This window comes from Schistocerca americana, chromosome 2, assembly GCF_021461395.2.
Source record: "Schistocerca americana isolate TAMUIC-IGC-003095 chromosome 2, iqSchAmer2.1, whole genome shotgun sequence".
NCBI classification, from domain to species: domain Eukaryota; kingdom Metazoa; phylum Arthropoda; class Insecta; order Orthoptera; family Acrididae; genus Schistocerca; species Schistocerca americana.
Genome location: NC_060120.1, coordinates 656,674,737 through 656,692,773, shown reverse-complemented (window position 1 = coordinate 656,692,773; position 18,037 = coordinate 656,674,737). Strand labels below are relative to the sequence as shown.

Here is an 18,037-nt window from a genome sequence, read left to right as displayed (position 1 = left end):
ATGGTCGCATCCGTGTTTGGCGACATCGTGGTGAACGGACATTGGAAGCGTGTATTAGTCATCTCCACACTGGCGTATCACCCGGCGTGATGGTATGGGGTGCCATTGGTTACACGTCTCGGTCACCTCTTTTTTGCATTGACGCCACTTTGAACAGTGGATGTTACATTTCAGATGTGTTACGATCCGTGTCTTCATTCGATCCCTGCTAAACCCTACATTTCAGCAGGATAATGCACGACCGCATGTTGCAGGTCCTGGCCAGCACATTCTCCAGATCTCCCACCAATTGATAACGTCTGTTCAATGGTGGCCGAGCAACTGGCTCGTCACGATACGCCAGTCACTCACAACTCTTGATGAACTGTGGTATCGTGTTGAAGCTGCATAGGCAGTTGTACCTGTACACGCCATCCAAGCACTGTTTGACTCAATGCCCAGGCGTATCAAGGCCGTAATGACGGCCAGAGGTGGTTGTTCTGGGTACTGATTTCCCAGGATCTATCCACCCAAATTGCGTGAAAATGTAATCACATGTCAGTTCTAGTATAATATATCTGTCCAATGAATACCCGTTTATCATCTGCATTTCTTCTTAGTGTAGCAATTTTAATGGCCAGTAGTGTAGAATAGCACTGCTAGATGCACAGAGTGTGGTGTAAAGTAACGCAAACTGATTGCTACACAGGCAGCTGGTGGAAAGAGGCATATTCGAGCGGAACCATCTCAGGTAAAGGCACGTCAGTATTGTTGTGGATGCTCATCAGTGCCCCTCCATGCGAACTACCGAACACATAACCGTCTCTTGGCTTTCACATGTTTACACTCATTCTATCATTGAAAAGGAATGTGGTGGAATATTCAAAACTAAAACCTTATTTTAAGTAGAAATCCATAGCTGTGACAGGTGATCGAAAGCTTTTGACCAGTAGAGTATCTCACGCGGAATTTCAGGATCTGAGTAATTCATGTTCTCAGCGTGAAATTGCATGCAGATTTATAATGACAAAAAGGTATTCTTTTTGTAAGACACACACACACAAACACGTAGACGCAAGGTCAAAGTAAGATGATAAAGTTGAAACACCAACAATAGATTTATTTTTCAGTATCTCACATGCGCCACAAGATACAATTATTGTGAAAGTCTGTAGGTAAAGGTAGAACCTGAAGACACAACACTGTATCAGCGCAATCAGTCCAGCTGCATGCACAGCATGCTTCTGTAAGGGGTTGCTGCAACTCGAGAGCTGGTTACTTGTCTGCAGACAGCCTGCCGTAGTGAAGGTGTGAGGCTTCCTCGTCCTTGTCTCCCTCGGGGTCCGGTGGCTTGCGGACGGGTTTCTCGTCGTTGCTGCATTGCACCACGAACTTCAACTCAGATGTCAGTGCTTCCCAAGGTGTTATCTGCAAGTAATAAATGAGAAGTCAGAGAGGTAAGCATGTGATAATCACTGTTGTTCACATTTAACACACGGCAAGATGAAGCAGTGTGGATTCCTGAGGAAGGTGGATCTCGTCCTGCCAATGGAACACCTTTCTATCAGTGCAGTTTCGTATTAAGGTAATGTTCTTTTCCTAATGTTTTCTTTTTTTCAGTGGAGTACCGGGTGATCAAAAAGGCATTATAAATTTGAAAACTGAATAAATCACGGAATAATGTAGATAGAGAGGCACAAATTGACACACATGCTTGGAATGACATGGGGTTTTATTGGAACCAAAAAAATACAAACGTTCAAAAAATGTCCGGCAGATGGCGCTTCATCTGATCAGAATAGCAATAATTAGCATAACAAAGTAAGACAAAGCAAAGATGATGTTCTTTATAGGAAATGCTCAATATGTCCACCATCATTCCTCAGCAATAGCTGTAGTCGAGGAACAATGTTGTGAACAGAACTGTAAAGCATGTCCGGAGTTATGGTGAGGCATTGGCGTCGGATGTTGTCTTTCAGCATCCCTTGAGGAGTCGGTCGATCACGATACACTTGCGACTTCAGGTAACCCCAAAGCCAATAATCGCACGGACTGAGGTCTGGGCACCTGGGAGGCCAAGCGTGACGAAAGTGGCGGCTGAGCTCACGATCATCACCAAGCGACGCGCGCCAGAGATCTTTCGCGCGTCTAGCAATATGGGGTGGAGCGCCATCCTGCATAAACATCGTACGTTCCAGCACGTGTTTATCAGCCAGGCTGGGAATGATGCGATTCTGTAACATATCGGCGTTCCTCTCACCCGTCACGGTAGCAGTTTTGCTGTCCAGCGCTATCTGTCGGGCATTTTGTGAACTTTTTTTGGTTCTAATAAAACCCCATGTCATTCTAAGCATGTGTGTCAATTTTTACCTCTCTATCTACATTATTCCGTGGTTTATTAAGTTTTCAGATTTATACTGACTTTTTGATCACCCTGTACATTAAAACCGTGGAGTGCAATTCTGGAAGTTCACAGGTGCACCTTTCTTAATCTGCCGTTACACGCCCCTTTTCAAACCACAGATTTCTGTTAACATGGGAACAGGTGGAATGCAGAGAGGAACGAGCCGTTGAACAATGTATATTTTCCAACAATTCGTTCTTTGGATCCCTCGGGGTACGATATGGCCAAAGCAATTTTGTTGGCAGATGTGTTGCCATGATACCGAAATGCTTTTCTTTTCAGTCCCTACCTCTTCAGCACTATTTTTTTGTCTAGTCGGTCCATCAAACTTTCATACTATTCGTCAGTTACATTTTGCCCTTTGTAAAGTAATCAGTAACACAGCTCATAATCTTTCAGTCAGATGTAAAAATTACTATGTAATTCTTGGAGCAATCTGTACACAAAGGACTTGCTAACTTAAGAAAGGCTACTCTAAGGATAAGGCACTCCTAAATTCTTTAAGGACTGGAGGAGGGTGACCAGGGATGACATATAAAAGTAATTAGTAATTACTAATATTACCGTTGGATTAACAATTCTGCAGTAAAAAAAAAATCACCGCAAAGGTACATCACGTTAGTTTCGTATAACACCACACAGCCTTCATAAGGGCTTTATATCCGTGAGGACTAGGTGTTGTGTGATGTCCTTAGGTTAGTTAGCTTTAAGTAGTTCTAAGTTCTAGGGGACGGATGACCATAGATGTTAAGTCCCATAGTGCCCAGAGCCATTTATATCCGTGAGGAAGAGAATCGACAACTTTCTTTAGGTATGCAGTCTCCAGCTAACGCCAATAATTGATGATATACAGTAGATCCTATATAGCTATCAGACTGCTGCCATGCTGATTGGCATGTGTCATTCAATTTTCATCATGCAGATATCAAAGTAAATGCAGCACTTGTTCACGGAGAGTGTTGAAATAGAATGAGATTTATGTTCAGAGTAACTTGAATAAGTTGGGCCAAGAAATGGTACGAAAAACACCTGCAAAACGTCACAGAACCACCTCTGGCCTGGACTAACTCCCCTGAAACTGCGATTTTACGGCCGTCTGTGCTCTCGACATTTTGTGTCATATGGAAAGAGACTAAACTGCGATCCGTCAGAGCAGACTACACATCTCCAGTGACTCGTCAGAGCAGACTACACACCTCCAGTTAGTGACGGTCCCATTTCAGTGTTGTGAGCCCATTGAAGACACGTAGCCTTATGTGCCACCGTGAGCAATGGCCTTTTGCATGGTAACCGACTCCATATGTCCACTGCATTTAGTTCCGTTCACAATGTTTGCTCGGAAACTGGTTGAGATGTCATGTCCGAAATGGATTCTCATTAACCAGGTGGGATACTTGTCTCCGGTCCCTTTTATGACCACTGTTCTCTCGCCGAGATACATTACTGCGAATAACACTCCATTCCTTGTACACATTTTACAGTCCGCGTTGATACACCAAGAAATAGGCCAACTTTATTATTCTCGGTGTACTCATGAGTATGACGAGACACGATAATACCTTTCTGTCAAGTCTCCACGTTATCTTACTGTGCGGATTCCGTATAACCGACTGGGTGACATGAGTGCCTGGTACCAATTCTACGCTGTCTGCAGGTCTCTGGAGTGACTTGTGCGGCGTTTTAAGGTGGTGACTAATATTTAGTTTTCAAGTTCTCTAGACTGACCAGTGACAGTCCTGAGCTGACGCTTAGTCAAATAAAATTAGCTATGGGAGAGCCAGTCCTGACAAAACTCTACCATCTGGTGAGCAAGATGTATGAGACAGGCGAAATTCCCTCAGACTTCAAGAAGAATATAATAATTCCAATCCCAAAGAAAGCAGGCGTTGACAGATGTCAAAATTACCGAACTATCAGTTTAATAAGCCACGGCTGCAAAATACTAACACGAATTCTTTACAGACGAATGGAAAAACTGGTAGAAGCTGAAGATCAGTTTAGATTCCGTACAAATATTGGGACACGTGAGTCAATACTGACCCTACGACTTATCTTAGAAGCTAGATTAAGAAAAGGCAAACCTACGTTTCTAGCATTTGTAGACTTAGAGAAAGCTTTTGACAATGTTGACTGGAATACTCTCTTTCAAATTCTGAAGGTGGCAGGGGTAAAATACGGGGAGCGAAAGGCTATTTACAATTTGTACAGAAACCAGATGGCAGTTATAAGAGTCGAGGAAGATGCAAGCGAAGCAGTGGTTGGGAAGGGAGTGAGACAGGGTTGCAGCCTCTCCCCGATGTTATTCAATCTGTATATTGAGCAAGCAGTAAAGGAAATAAAAGAAAAATTCGGAGTAGGTATTAAAATCCATGGAGATGAAATAAAACCTTGAGGTTCGCCGATGACATTGTAATTCTGTCAGAGACAGCAAAGGACCTGGAAGAGCAGCTGAACGGAATGGACAGTGTCTTGAAAGGAGGATGTAAGATGAACATCAACAAAAGCAAAAGGAGGACAATGGAATGTAGTCGAATTAAGTCGGGTGATGCTGAGGGAATTAGATTAGGAAACGAGACACTTAAAGTAGTAAAGGAGTTTTGCTATTTGGGGAGCAAAATAACTGATAATGGTCGAAGTAGAGAGGATATAAAAGCGTTTCTAAAGAAGAGAAATTTGTTAACATCGAGTATAGATTTATGTGTCGGGAAGTCGTTTCTGAAAGTATTTGTATGCAGTGTAGCCATGTATGGAAGTGAAACATGGACGATAAATAGTTTGGAGAAGAAGAGAATAGAAGCTTTCGAAATGTGGTGCTACAGAAGAATGCTGAAGATTAGATGGGTAGATCACATAACTTATGAGGAGGTATTGAATAGAATTGGGGAGAAGAGGAGTTTGTGGCACACCTTGACTAGAAGAAGGGATCGGTTGGTAGGACATGTTCTGAGGCATCAAGGGATCACCAGTTTAGTATTGGAGGGCAGTGTGGAGGGTAAATATCGTAGAGGGAGATCAAGAGATGAATACACTAAGCAGATTCAGAAGAATGTAGGTTGCAGTAGGTACTGAGAGATGAAGAAGCTTGCACAGGATAGAGTAGCATGGAGAGCTGCATCAAACCAGTCGCAGAACTGAAGTCCACAACAAAAACGATGAGGAGTCTTAAGGACATTTTCCCAAGTTCTGAGAAATTATTCTGCTTCCTGTACAAACGCATTTATACATTAAAGTTGGAGGGTTCAGGAGAAGGTAGGATTATAATACTGTGGCACAGTAATTTGGTCAAGTGTTCCAGAGTCACATTGGAACACGAATTCACATGTATTCATTTTTGTTCACCCAGGTGTTTATGTATTGCAGGTGTGGTGCCTGTTCACTACATTGGAAGTGTGTCGTTAAGTTGACAATTTGAGTTTGACGGGAGGCGTGCTAGGTTAGTCCGTGCAGTTGCCGTGACTGCTGTGTTTAGAGGGCTTACTGGTTGCCGGCATGGTAGCTCAGCGCGTTCGCTCAGAGGGATAGCTGCCCTCTGTAACAAAAAATAAAAAAAAAATTTTAAAAACTGTGTTAATGGATCGACGATGAATTTGAACGAGCGTCAAGGGACGTCCGTACCGAACAAATACAACTAACAGTACCAAAGAAAGAGCGATAAAAAACTTGTCAGAGCACCTGCTTAGTGACTAGGAGACCCGGATTCGAATGCCAGCCTGGCACAAATTTTCAACTTTTCTCATGGACATGAATCAACGCCCACTAGCAGCTAAATGTTATTAATTCTTTTGTGTCGTATTTATAGTTTTTCCTGGTAAGAAAACTAAAATTGCTGTTTATAATCAAGTTCTGTGTTAAATTAGTTTTACAGTTTTGGGATTGTGTTCTCGTGGATAACTTGCAAGAGAAGTAAGGCAGATTTGAATAGTCACCCATTGCTCAACTGCTTAAATTCTTATAGCCATTCAACAACCTTGGATGAGCTTCCATTGACAATAGATCTTACAGGCCGAAGAATTGCGTGATGTTTCATTATTTCAGTTCGTCTGTTTGAAGGAAATACTGCTACTTTCGAAAACCCTAAAACAAAATTTCGTTCCTGTCAACGCCATCTCGATGCGGGGCCAAGCAATTTTTTTCATGCTCCCGTATTCTGAAAAATAAATTACTTCTCCGATTCACAATAGTACTTTAAGCTGTGTGCTGCTATTTTATGTTAACATGTTATAGTAACACAATAGTAACGAGTTATCAATAATTTGGTGAAAAATGGTCTTGAGTAGCTTCGACTGGCTGGGAAGTGCGTATGTATGGGGACTCAAATGTATGGTGATAACTATTTCCAGTAACGTATCAACTATTGCACCATTAACAAACAAACATGTACGATGTACAGATTATTAGTTTTAACTGAGGACATTAAAATATCTCAAAAACAACACGTCAGATTAAATAAAGTTATAATCCCAATATGTTTGTCTCGGAGTGGGCATCCACCGATACCACACTCGACCAGCTGCCCAATCCTGTGAGTGGGTAATTGTGTGTGTGTGTGGGGGGGGGGGGGGGGGGGGGGGAGGGGTAACGTTGAAATCTTCAATGGGAATCCCCATTTTTTATTGCAGATTACGGTTCTACGGAAAAATCTACATACGTTTTGTCTGAAGCATTTTCTTCGTTTCGCCACAGATGGCGATATAATCGGAGGAACAGAAAGGGGTAAACAATCGTAATTTACGACATGCTGCTCAATGGCCTTTGAATATCCAGTGGCACGTGGGAACTCACCTCCATGCTACAAGGGTAGGACAGGTCAGTATTTCAAAACTTCTAATTGGAAACCCCATTCGCAACGTTGTATTCCTCCGACACACCGAACGCGTCACCGTGGCCGTGTAGCAAACTGCGACGTACCATAAGAGGCAATACACTGCGACTGGAGCTCCCGTATCATGCAAATGTAGAACAGATAGCGGCTCTAAACATTACTGTACTTGCAGTGTGTTTATTGCGTGCACACCTACCTATTATTTGGAGAATAGACATGCAAGTGGACGATGAATCTGCAAGCGCAAAAAACTGAAATGATCCTGATTTACGGAGAAAATAGGAGAAATGTTGAGGCTGCTGTTGTCTTCTTTACTGAGCGTTTTCCAGAGAAAGCTCGCTCTCGTTCGTTCTCTTACAAGGTTGCGAATGCCTCCATGTCTGATGGCAGCGTACAGACCGGCATAAGGAAACTAAGCAAACGTGTTAGAGGTTAAGCTAATGAAGTAGACCAACTAGCGGCATTGCACCATAACCCAAGCAGTTACACCGGATTCCTGTGTACCTATAGGTAGTATTGCCACAATACTGCATCGTTATAAGTCCTACCCATACTACATGTCACTGCATCAAGAACGTCATAGCGCCGATTTCAGCAACCGGGTGGTGTTTTGTGACTCGGCATGTCAACAAGTGCAATCGACCCCCAAGCTCCTTCCGAGGTACTATTTTCCGACGAGTCAACTTCCACAAATCATGATAGCGTTGACGGTATAACATGCATTACTTGAGTGTAGACAATCCCTACTGGTTATGGCAAGCTGACCGTCAACGTCCCGGGTCGGTTAACATATGGTGTGGACTAATAGGGAACAAACTCATTGGTCCGCATTTTATCGACGGCACTTTGAATGGATGCAAATGTCGAACCTCTTTGGAACAGGAACTACCAGTACTACTGCAAAATGTTGCCCTGGGCATTCAACAGTTTGTGTACTTTCAGCATGACAGTTGCCCAGCGCATTATGCAACTGAAGCACGGGAGATATTAGACCGTGTTTACACTAGTCAGTGGATCGGTACAGGTGGCCCTATTAATTGGCCTGCTAGTTCGCCGGATTTGACGTCGCCGGATTTTTCTCCGTGGGGATATTTAAAAGACAGGGTGTACTAGAAAGTGCCAACAGACTTGAAGACATGGTCGGCCGCATCAGAAACGCCTGTGCTTCTGTCCTGTGAACATATATTACCCATTTCTATTCCTCCGTTTACAGAGCCATCTGTCGCGAAATGGAGAAAATGCTCCAGTAAAGAGATATGTAGATTTTGCCGTAGAAACGTAATACGAAATAAAAAAAAGTTGCCCATCGCTATCCACGCACGGGGTGGGGTACGGGGGTCGAGTGTGGTATCATTGGATGTCCCCCTCCGAGCCGCGCGCATTAGCCGAGCGGTCTGGGGCGCTGCAGTCATGGTTCAAATGGCTCTGAGCACTATGGGACTTAACATCTGAGGTCATCAGTCCCCTAGAACTTAGAACTACTTAAACCTAACTAACCTAAGGACATCACACACATCCATGCCCGAGGCAGGATTCGAACCTGCGACCGTAGCGGTCGCGCGGTTTCAGACTGAAGCGCCTAGAACCGCTCGGCCGCAACGGCCGGCGCTGCAGTCATGGACTGTGGGGCTGGTCCCGGCGGAGGTTCGAGTCCTCCCTCGGGCATGGCTGTGTGCGTGTGTTTGTCCTTAGGATAATTTAGGTTAAGTAGTGTGTAAGTTTCGAGACTGATGACCTTAGCAGTTAAGTCCCATAAGATTTCACACACATTTGAACATTTGAACATGTCCCCCTCCGAGACAAATTGAAATTATAACTTTTTTTTGTTCCAACGTGTAGTTTTCGAGGTATTTCAGTTCTTCAGTTAAAATGAACACCCTGTATACGAAAGCGTCTTTTTCGTTCAACATTCAAAACCACAGTATTATTGCACAATATTGTTGACCGCCTTGGCGCCACCTCGTCGCGTAATGTGGCAGTAGCGCTCCTAGCGCACAAGGCATAACTATATAGGGTTGTGATGACTATCGACAGTGAACTGAACAGCTTCCACTATAGAAACGAAGATCTTTGCCTTTAGCCCGGTTTTTTGCTGAGGAATGTTGATACGATCATGCTCGTTTTAAGCGTTTTTGTGAGACAAATAAATAATTTGTTACGTTTTGTGTTTACCTCCACCGAATTTAGTACTAGAAACCTACAGTGTCCATGTAAACCTTCAGGCGAAACTCTTCCTATGTGCCGCCTACAAATCGATGTTCGTGGTGCAGCCGAACTTCAGGTCCAGCTTACGCAGGGAATTGAGTTTACTTGGACATTCCACGTAGCTGGCGTCGACAAACCAGCCCTTCGGTCGATTTCCTCAAGCATTTCGGCCTATTCCCGGATCTAAAGACGTATCCTTACTGCACCATGCTACTAGCACTCACACTCTGTTTTCTTTCGGTCCTTCTGTCCTCGCCCCTTCTCAAAATAGTGGAATACTTCTGCTCACCCTCTACGAGTGCCCTACAAAATGTCGCCTCCTCTATTCACACTCTGCCGTCTCTCCGGCTTGCGGGCGACGCACGCTACAGACAAAACTCCTGCAGCCGACACGCCCCCACTGGGGCCTCAACATCAGCACCTTAAAGTTAGTGACATTCAGTTTCCCAGTGTATCGTATGATTGTTCTCACATCCCATGCTAGGAAACCTGTGTTAATTTTTCGTGTGCACGAGATCTACAATTAAACGTCATCACTAATGGCACCTGCCACAGTATAGCAACAACAGAAGACCCTCGTGTGTGCCGGCCGGTGTGGCCGTGCGGTTAAAGGCGCTTCAGTCTGGAACCGCGTGACCGCTACGGTCGCAGGTTCGAATCCTGCCTCGGGCATGGATGTGTGTGATGTCCTTAGGTTAGTTAGGTTGAATTAGTTCTAAGTTCTAGGCGACTGATGACCTCAGAAGTTAAGTCGCATAGTGCTCAGAGCCATTTGAACCATTTGAACCCTCGTGTGTGCCCCAAGGCTCGCACCTAAATGTGGGTACTGTACGCCCCTCAGACAATAACTGCTCTTCACCCATTCAACTTTGCCTAAGAAAGACAGTTCGTTACGGTTGTGTCGTGACTATTAGAAACTATTTGCTCAAAACTATGCTCTTCCCCACATCCAGGACTTCACTCAACTGCTTAATGGGATAAAAGTGTTCAGTATTCTTGAGTGCTAGAAAGTGTACTTTCAGATCCCTATGTTCAAAGATGGCATCGCTAAGTCGACAATCATTATACCATTCGGCCTATTTGAGTTCTACTGTATGCGTTACAGCCTAAAAAGCGCTGCTCAGACATGGCAAAGGCCTGTCGACTCTCCCTTGTTCAATCTGTCGTTGCTACGCCATCTTCGACGATATCCTCATGTTCTCCCCTCTGTCAAGGAACATGAACACCACCTGGCCCAGGTTCGGGCTGCCCTAAGCGACAACGGCATGGAAATCAACCACAACAAATTCCAATGAAGCCGTGCAAGTGTAAGCTTTCTCGGTCACACAGTCAACGCTGACGTCATCCGCCCGACTTCTGATCACGCCGAATTCATCAGTGATATCGTACTACCCACGACTTACTGTGATTTGTGTCATTTTATTGGCATGATAAACTTCTACTGCACATATTTGTCCTGCTCTATTCAGGCATCTCTCACAGACGCTTTGGCTACAAGAAACACCTGTGGGCTATGTAGGGTACAGTGGTCAGATGAAATGATTGAATTCTAAAGATTACACTTTAGAAAGCTATCACGCTAGCGCACCCAGTCACAGCTAAAGTGAGGGACCCTTCTATTGGTGCTGTCAGTCAGCAGCACGTCGGTGATACAACCCAACCACTCTGGTTCTCCTTGAAGAAAGTCAGGGCTGCCCAACGCAAGCGGTCAGCATTTGAGGATGAGTTACACGTGGTTTACGATTTTATAAATGATAAGCCACTTGCCGATGTCATTCGCAATATTAGGGCAAGGGGGCTCTACACCAAAGTACAGTCATTCAAGATGGCGGCGATGACGTCATCCAACATGGCGGCCGTTACGTCATCCAAGATGGCGGATTTTGGCGGGAATTTTGAATTTTAGCGGGAAGATAGGTCAATTGGGCTACCTCCACTAACCTAACTCCCCTCCCCTTCCCAAGAAAAATGGCGAGAAGTTCAAATTCCAACAGGATAATGCATCACACCACAGTTATTTCTACTAACCTAAGAAAATGGCGGGAAGATAGGTCACTTGGGCTATCTCCACTAACCTACACCATCTGACCGCCACCTCGTCCTATGTGCTGGTGCCAAGTTTAAATTTTGGCAGTGAAATAGGTCAATTGGGGTATCCCTACTAACCTAAGAAAATCGCGGGAAGATAGGTCATTTGGACCACCTCCACTAACCTAAGTCACACGAACTCCACCTCTTCCTAGGAACTGGCGGGGAGTTTGAATTTTGGTGGGAAAATAGATCAATTGGCAATCTCTACTAACCTAAGAAAATGGTTGCAAAGAAAGGACACTTGGGCTGCCTCCACTAACCTAAGTCATCCGACCGCCGCCTCGTCCTAGAAATTGCTGGGAAGTTTGAATTTTGGAGGGAAGTGAGCCATGGCTGGCTCATGTTATGCGCTGGATTAAACCTTGTTTGTTATTCTGTGTTTAGTTTCCCGCATGTATCGCGATTATGCCGTTATCCTCTCTCTCAGTGAGTGTGTATCGATATTCGCAAAATGGTTCAAATGGCTCTGAGCACTATGGGACTCAACTGCTGTGGTCATAAGTCCCCGAGAACTTAGAACTACTTAAACCTAACTAACCTAAGGACAGCACACAACACCCAGCCATCACGAGGCAGAGAAAATCCCTGACCCCGCCGGGAATCGAACCCGGGAACCCGGGCGTGGGAAGCGAGAACGCTACCGCACGACCACGAGATGCGGGCGATATTCGCACCCTGCACTATCTTTGGCCTGGTGCTTATAGCTTCCGGCTGTGCTGAGTGCGGGCAGTTGGTCGGCTGGCTTGGAGCAGCGAGGAAATCTCCGTGGCGCGTAGTTTGGCCGAGGTCGCTGGTGGTGTCCATGCGCGGTCGGAGTGTGTGGTGCTGTTCCCATAGCTACGAGGCCTGTGGCTCACCGATCCTGGACACGAAAGTTGAGTGTTGACTTAATCTACCAGCAAGTCACGACTGTTCGCATTGTGTTGTTTGGATTTCGTTGTTGACTGTGGAGACATTCACGTGAGCAACGCGTGCTTTTCAAGTTGGCAAATTTTAGCCATGCTCCAGTGGAGTTTAACTGTATTTGGTGATTTTGAATTGAACTGCACCAGCGGAATCTTCTGCCTTGTGGCCGTTAACGTCCTGGTTACCTGCCCTGGCTGTTGACGTAAATCCAGGCTGTGTATTTTACTCATCGTATTGTCACTATCCAGCACGGTGTGTAGTTTGACAGCTCAATGTATAATTGGTTGTGGGTGCCAATACCTTCTACGTTGTTCCATTGAACTCCCTGTTGTGTGCTGGTTGGGTGGAGTGCAAGTATCTTGTCGGTGGGTCCGCTGACTGTCTGTCAGTTGGGTTGTCGTCGGAATGGGAATGGTTGGGCCGACTGCCTGTCTCACTTAAACGAGCGTCAGTGTTTGAATTCCAGATGGACCCTTGGAAACTTCTGAGCGCCATTGCGTGCACTGCCTTTTCTTATTCGTTCTTGCTGTTTGTATTTGTATGGCTTTTAGCCGATTTTTAAATTAAGGTTGTTTTGCCTTGAAGGCGTAAGATTGTTCGGGCCTTCAGCCTAATTAAAGAACTGTTTTAAGATAAGGCCTTCTGCCTTTTAAATTTCTGATGTTCATCGCCAGGGTGATTATGTTGAGAAATAAATATGCAGAGATAAAGAATAAAGACGTAGAATGGTAACAAAGTTTGTTTTATTTAAAAAGCTTTAAGAGTTTTCACATAAAAATTTAGGAGGCGTTACTTTCCAGCACGCCCTTGTATTGTTCCTGTACAATCTGTATGTGTGGATGCGCACCCCTTCGTAATGTTTGATTCAAGTTTAGGGCAGCCATTGCCCACAGCTTGGTGCCAACATAAAAGCACTGAACATGGTTCTGGTAGTCCAGCGATGCACTCTTTACTAAACGCTGTAACAAACTTCTGGTATTTGTATTTTATTATTGTGTTGCGCAATGTCTTACGGAGCAGTTACCTTGTTGCTTGCAAGAAAATGGTTCAAATGACTCTGAGCATTATGGGACTTAACATCTGAGGTCATCAGTCCCCTAGAACTTAGAACTACTTAAACCTAACTAACCTAAGGACATCACACACATCCATGCCCGAGGCAGGATTCGAACCTGCGACCGTAGCGGTCGCGCGGTTCCAGACTGAAGCGCCTAGAACCGCTCGGCGACACCGGCGGGCCGCTTAAAAGACACGAACCCCTCTCGTACAAGTAGGAAAAGAAATCCACATTGCCTGTGCAAGGTAGAAATTATTTAATCATATTCGTTGTGCGTGAATTAATTTCACTTGCACAACATCTTCACCAGTTAACACCACCTGATCGAGTCCGTATACCTTCGGCATACTGCATGTGATTAGAGGCCTTGGCTGCGAGCGTGATTTCGGGTGATGCCACGAAGTTCTGAGGCAATGGCAATAGAAGTAGCTCACAAAGACAAAAAGGAATGTTGTATATTTCCACCTCATCGGTGGAGCGGTCCAGTGGTCTGAGCCCTCCTCCACCCTGATGGGTCGCAGTAGACAGTAGAATCCGGTACACTCGAATCGTTTTTTCGTGGCATTCAGAAGCAAGGGACTTCCTACGAGTAATGTTACAATGGAGACAAGTTCAACCTATTTTATGAATTTCTCGAATCGTTTTTTCGTGGCATTCAGAAGCAAAGGACTTCCTACGAGTAATGTTACAATGGAGACAAGTTCAACCTATTTTATGAATTTCTGCCAAATGTTGCTACTGGGTAAAAATATTTAGCCTGTTTCTAAACACAATCCAACTGCAAGAATTACTCTTGACAAAATGGAATACGTTGTTAAAACGTATTTATTTCTGTAAGTTTCCTATTCAAAATCATACCTACTGCATCCCATCAAAAATCCTCACAGTGTGATATGAGAACTGGAAACACACTGTGCAGTGATTGAATACTGCAGGGGTGCCAAGAGGAGAAACCTGTAAATTGTCAGTATGGTGTTGTGGAACCTGTAGAGTGTCTTTCAGCGCTAATAAAACATGATTAGCACGTTATCATTTATTCGTTCGGATCTGCAATCTCTCGTGTTATGGTCAGCCTTGGCTGACGCCTCATGCCAGTGACACGGTGGAATTCCACTGACTCCTGTGTCAGCTGACCGGTCATCACCAAGGCAGCTACACCAGCAGTTTGGTCAATCTTGTGGGCTACCGTCTGGCAGTCTGCATGTGAATCCGTAGGATGAATACGTACCCCAAACTGTATTAGAGCGTCCATCAGCTGTATGATAGGTTGCAGCCAATTCAAACTTACATGGAAGCATCTCGGGAACAGCAAGCAGGGTGTTCACGAGAAGTCCTGGAATATCTAATACATGGACGTCACTACTCTGTAATAATCGAGTGCTTCGGTTTGAACGCTATCAATCCTAACGACCAATTGAACTCAGAGTTCGAGAACTGCGGTATTTACTGAGATTGGCAGGAGATAAGGATGTTAGACTCTGTAATCGCAGAATGTGACCCGCTTCTTTAATAGTGGTCAGCGGTCCTTTAATGTTGATCAGTGGTCCTCATTCCGATATGTTTGCTCAACAACTTGTACAAGTTCTCAGCTGCACTGTCAAGTCTCTGAAAGGTGTCATTGTATCAGAGGTAAAGGTTGTTCTTTTGTTTCTTCATATAACAAGAGCAAACGAATAAATTTCTGTCTCTCTCTCTCTCCCTCCCAGTTGACATTTTGCTGAATGTGTAACTTGTGCCTGGCCATTTGGTGCTGATGTAGCAACATGCGCTTGTTTACATAACTGGCTTACAGTGTTGATAGTTTCTTTCTGCTGCATAACTATGTCACCGCCTCTGTCTGGTGTCACCTGTGGCTACGCTACTATGAAATTGGGAAAATTTTAATTTCTTCCTCTTTTATGCTCTGTCGCAGTGGCAACACCGGTTTCCGTCAGATCACCGAAGTTAAGCGCTGTCGGGCTGGGCTAGCACTTGGTCTGCCGAGCGTTGTTGGCGAGCGGTGTGCACTCAGCCCTTGTGAGGCAAACTGAGGAGCTACTTGACTGAGAAGTAGCGGTTCCGGTCTCGTAAACTGACATTCGGCTGGGAGAGCGGTGTGCTGACCACATGCCCTTCCATATCCGCGTCCGGTGACGCCTGTGGTTGAGGAGGACACGGCGGCCGGTCGGTACCGTTGGGCCTTCCAAGGCCTGTTCGGTCGTTAGAGTTTATGTTCTGTGGCTTAATAATAATGTATCTACACCGTGTCACACACAGTGGACAAATATTTTGGGACATCCTTTCAAAGTGTATAAGAAGGAGCAATAACATGAGTAGTTGTTTAGTGTCAGTTCAAAGACAATGTATTGTTGCTAGATTCAATCATCCCTTCCGTTCACGGAGCGTTACCAACTTTACGGCAGAAGAATGTAAGACGGAAAAAACAGCCTAATTGCGCTATGTAAATTGATGGAGAAACCAAATTTTGGTGAGAAAATACATAAAGCTAAAACGCAAGAAATCTGAGTAGGTTACTTGTGCTTAGTTAAATAGTGGGAAAAGGGTTAATATGATGAAACTAGAACAGAACGTAAATGGCCAAAAACTGAATTTTTTCCAGAAAGACACTTAAGCTGTCTGAGGTAGGCCACTTACCATGTTACTAAAACTAGCATTGTTCTTGCAGTGGGGAGATGTTATCCTCCACCACGTTTCAACATGTAAATTACCCCCACCCTATAATCTGCAGGCAGAATTTTCCTGGAGGTTGGGGGGGGGGGGTGGGGGGGGAGGAGGCGGCAGCGAGAGCGTTACAGCATTCAACATATTAACTTTTCTCAACAAGTCTAGTAAAATATATGGAAAGTGTAGCTCAGACGTAAGGTAATTCGTAAAAACTTGATTAAAAATGTGTTTGTTAAGATTTTCATTGATGGTCTGCTTATAATATAGTATAGTAAAAAATCGGTAGTAATAATATTCTTCTCTTTTCCTATCAGTTCATCGCAGTAGCTGTAATTCCCACACTTTTTGTCAGTACATGGTTGAAGCTTATTATTTTTTTAAAAATCTACTGGGCATGAGAGGATGGGATAACGACAAGGTTTTCATAAATATTAACGGAGAAAGAGAACAACGAATATGTTTCCTTCATTCAGTAGCAAATGTGGGATTCAAAAATACAGATTCACGGTTGTCAGCCTGCATTGTTTTTTTGTGTGACAGCAAATGCAGACACACATACACACACACACACATACATACACACACACACACACACACACACACACACACACAAACAAACAAACGAACACACACACACACACACACACACATACTAATAATAAGTTACTGATCTCTACTATAAAACATGATTATCGAAAATTTCCACAATCTTCTTCATTTCACACCATTTATGTCAGTCATACCCGCAATGACCATATCCTTAGAACGCAACTCAATCCAGTCTTTCTCTGTTTATGATTTTACTGTTAGTCAGTTGCACAATGTTCACTCTATCAACTGTGTATGCCCATCCATCCTCTCTCTCTCTCTCCCTCCCGCTCTCTGCCTCGACGTTAATAACACTCCACTTGCCACATTACAGGCTCACGCACACATTACATACAAATACGATCTACGAAAGTAATAAATAATGCGACCAAGAAAGAATTGTGATTTCGATGATAGAAATGAATGATTTATCACAATTATGAGTCAGAGCGGTTGTTGGCTAGACCATTTGACTCGAGACGGCCCGTCCGCACATATGGGGCGTCGTCTTCTACGTCATGTATTCTTCCAGCACACATTACATACAAATACGCTCTACGAAAGTAATAAATAATGCGACCAAGAAAGAGTTGTGATTTTGATGACAGTGAGGCACTCCACCCCGTGTTGCACCCGTCACTATGCGATAATATATTTCATCTGACACCCATTTGTCTCTTCTTTCATAAGGCCAAAAACATCATTGGCGGTTATTAAGCCACAACGATTACTGGGAGCATATCCACACTTATCAAACTCGTCAGCGAGGGTTTTTATCACTTTATATGAATCACAGCTCTTCAACCAGCGTATGAAAATATCGGTGTCTATATAAAGCAACTTTATTTTTTAAATAAGTGTTTGCAATGTCTAAGTGAAAATGTTGATTTGGAATGGTATCGTCCCACGAAATATCATAATGATATGCAGTTAACCATCGAACACTGCCTGGTGATTCGACTTTTCGGGGACGGTTTCTGAGAAGCTACTATTGCGTGCAATGGCATTATAAAATTTTGTATGCGTTGACTATAAACAAGGTAACATCACTGAACAAGAAACGATAATGTTTGCAACGAAATTTCTGTTACTCGAGAATGATTAATTCACAACTTGAACTGATGTCATGGTCTTTATTTGTATCATACGGTGAACAGCCACCATCAGAGGCGTGTAATTAAATATTGTCTCATACAAAATGTTTACATCTGCCGGTGTGTCGTATGGAAAAGTCAATAATTTTGTAAACTCAAATGGTGCATCAATTGAGTTCGTTTAATGGCTGTATTCTGTTTGGAACGATCTATGACAACAATGGATG

At 44.1% G+C, this 18,037-nt stretch overlaps 1 protein-coding gene across 2 annotated transcripts in view; it reads right to left on the bottom strand.

The window, feature by feature from the left end:
• Nucleotides 1–1,065: 1,065 nt before the first annotated feature.
• LOC124594227 (glutamate receptor ionotropic, kainate 2-like) overlaps nucleotides 1,066–18,037 on the bottom strand; it is a 281,777-nt gene continuing 264,805 nt past the window's right edge. For both annotated transcript variants that reach the window (XM_047132590.1, XM_047132591.1), the window contains one exon: nucleotides 1,066–1,407. In XM_047132590.1, coding sequence (XP_046988546.1) covers nucleotides 1,255–1,407 — 153 coding nt within the window. In that variant the 3' untranslated portion in view covers nucleotides 1,066–1,254. The remainder of the gene's footprint in view (nucleotides 1,408–18,037) is intronic.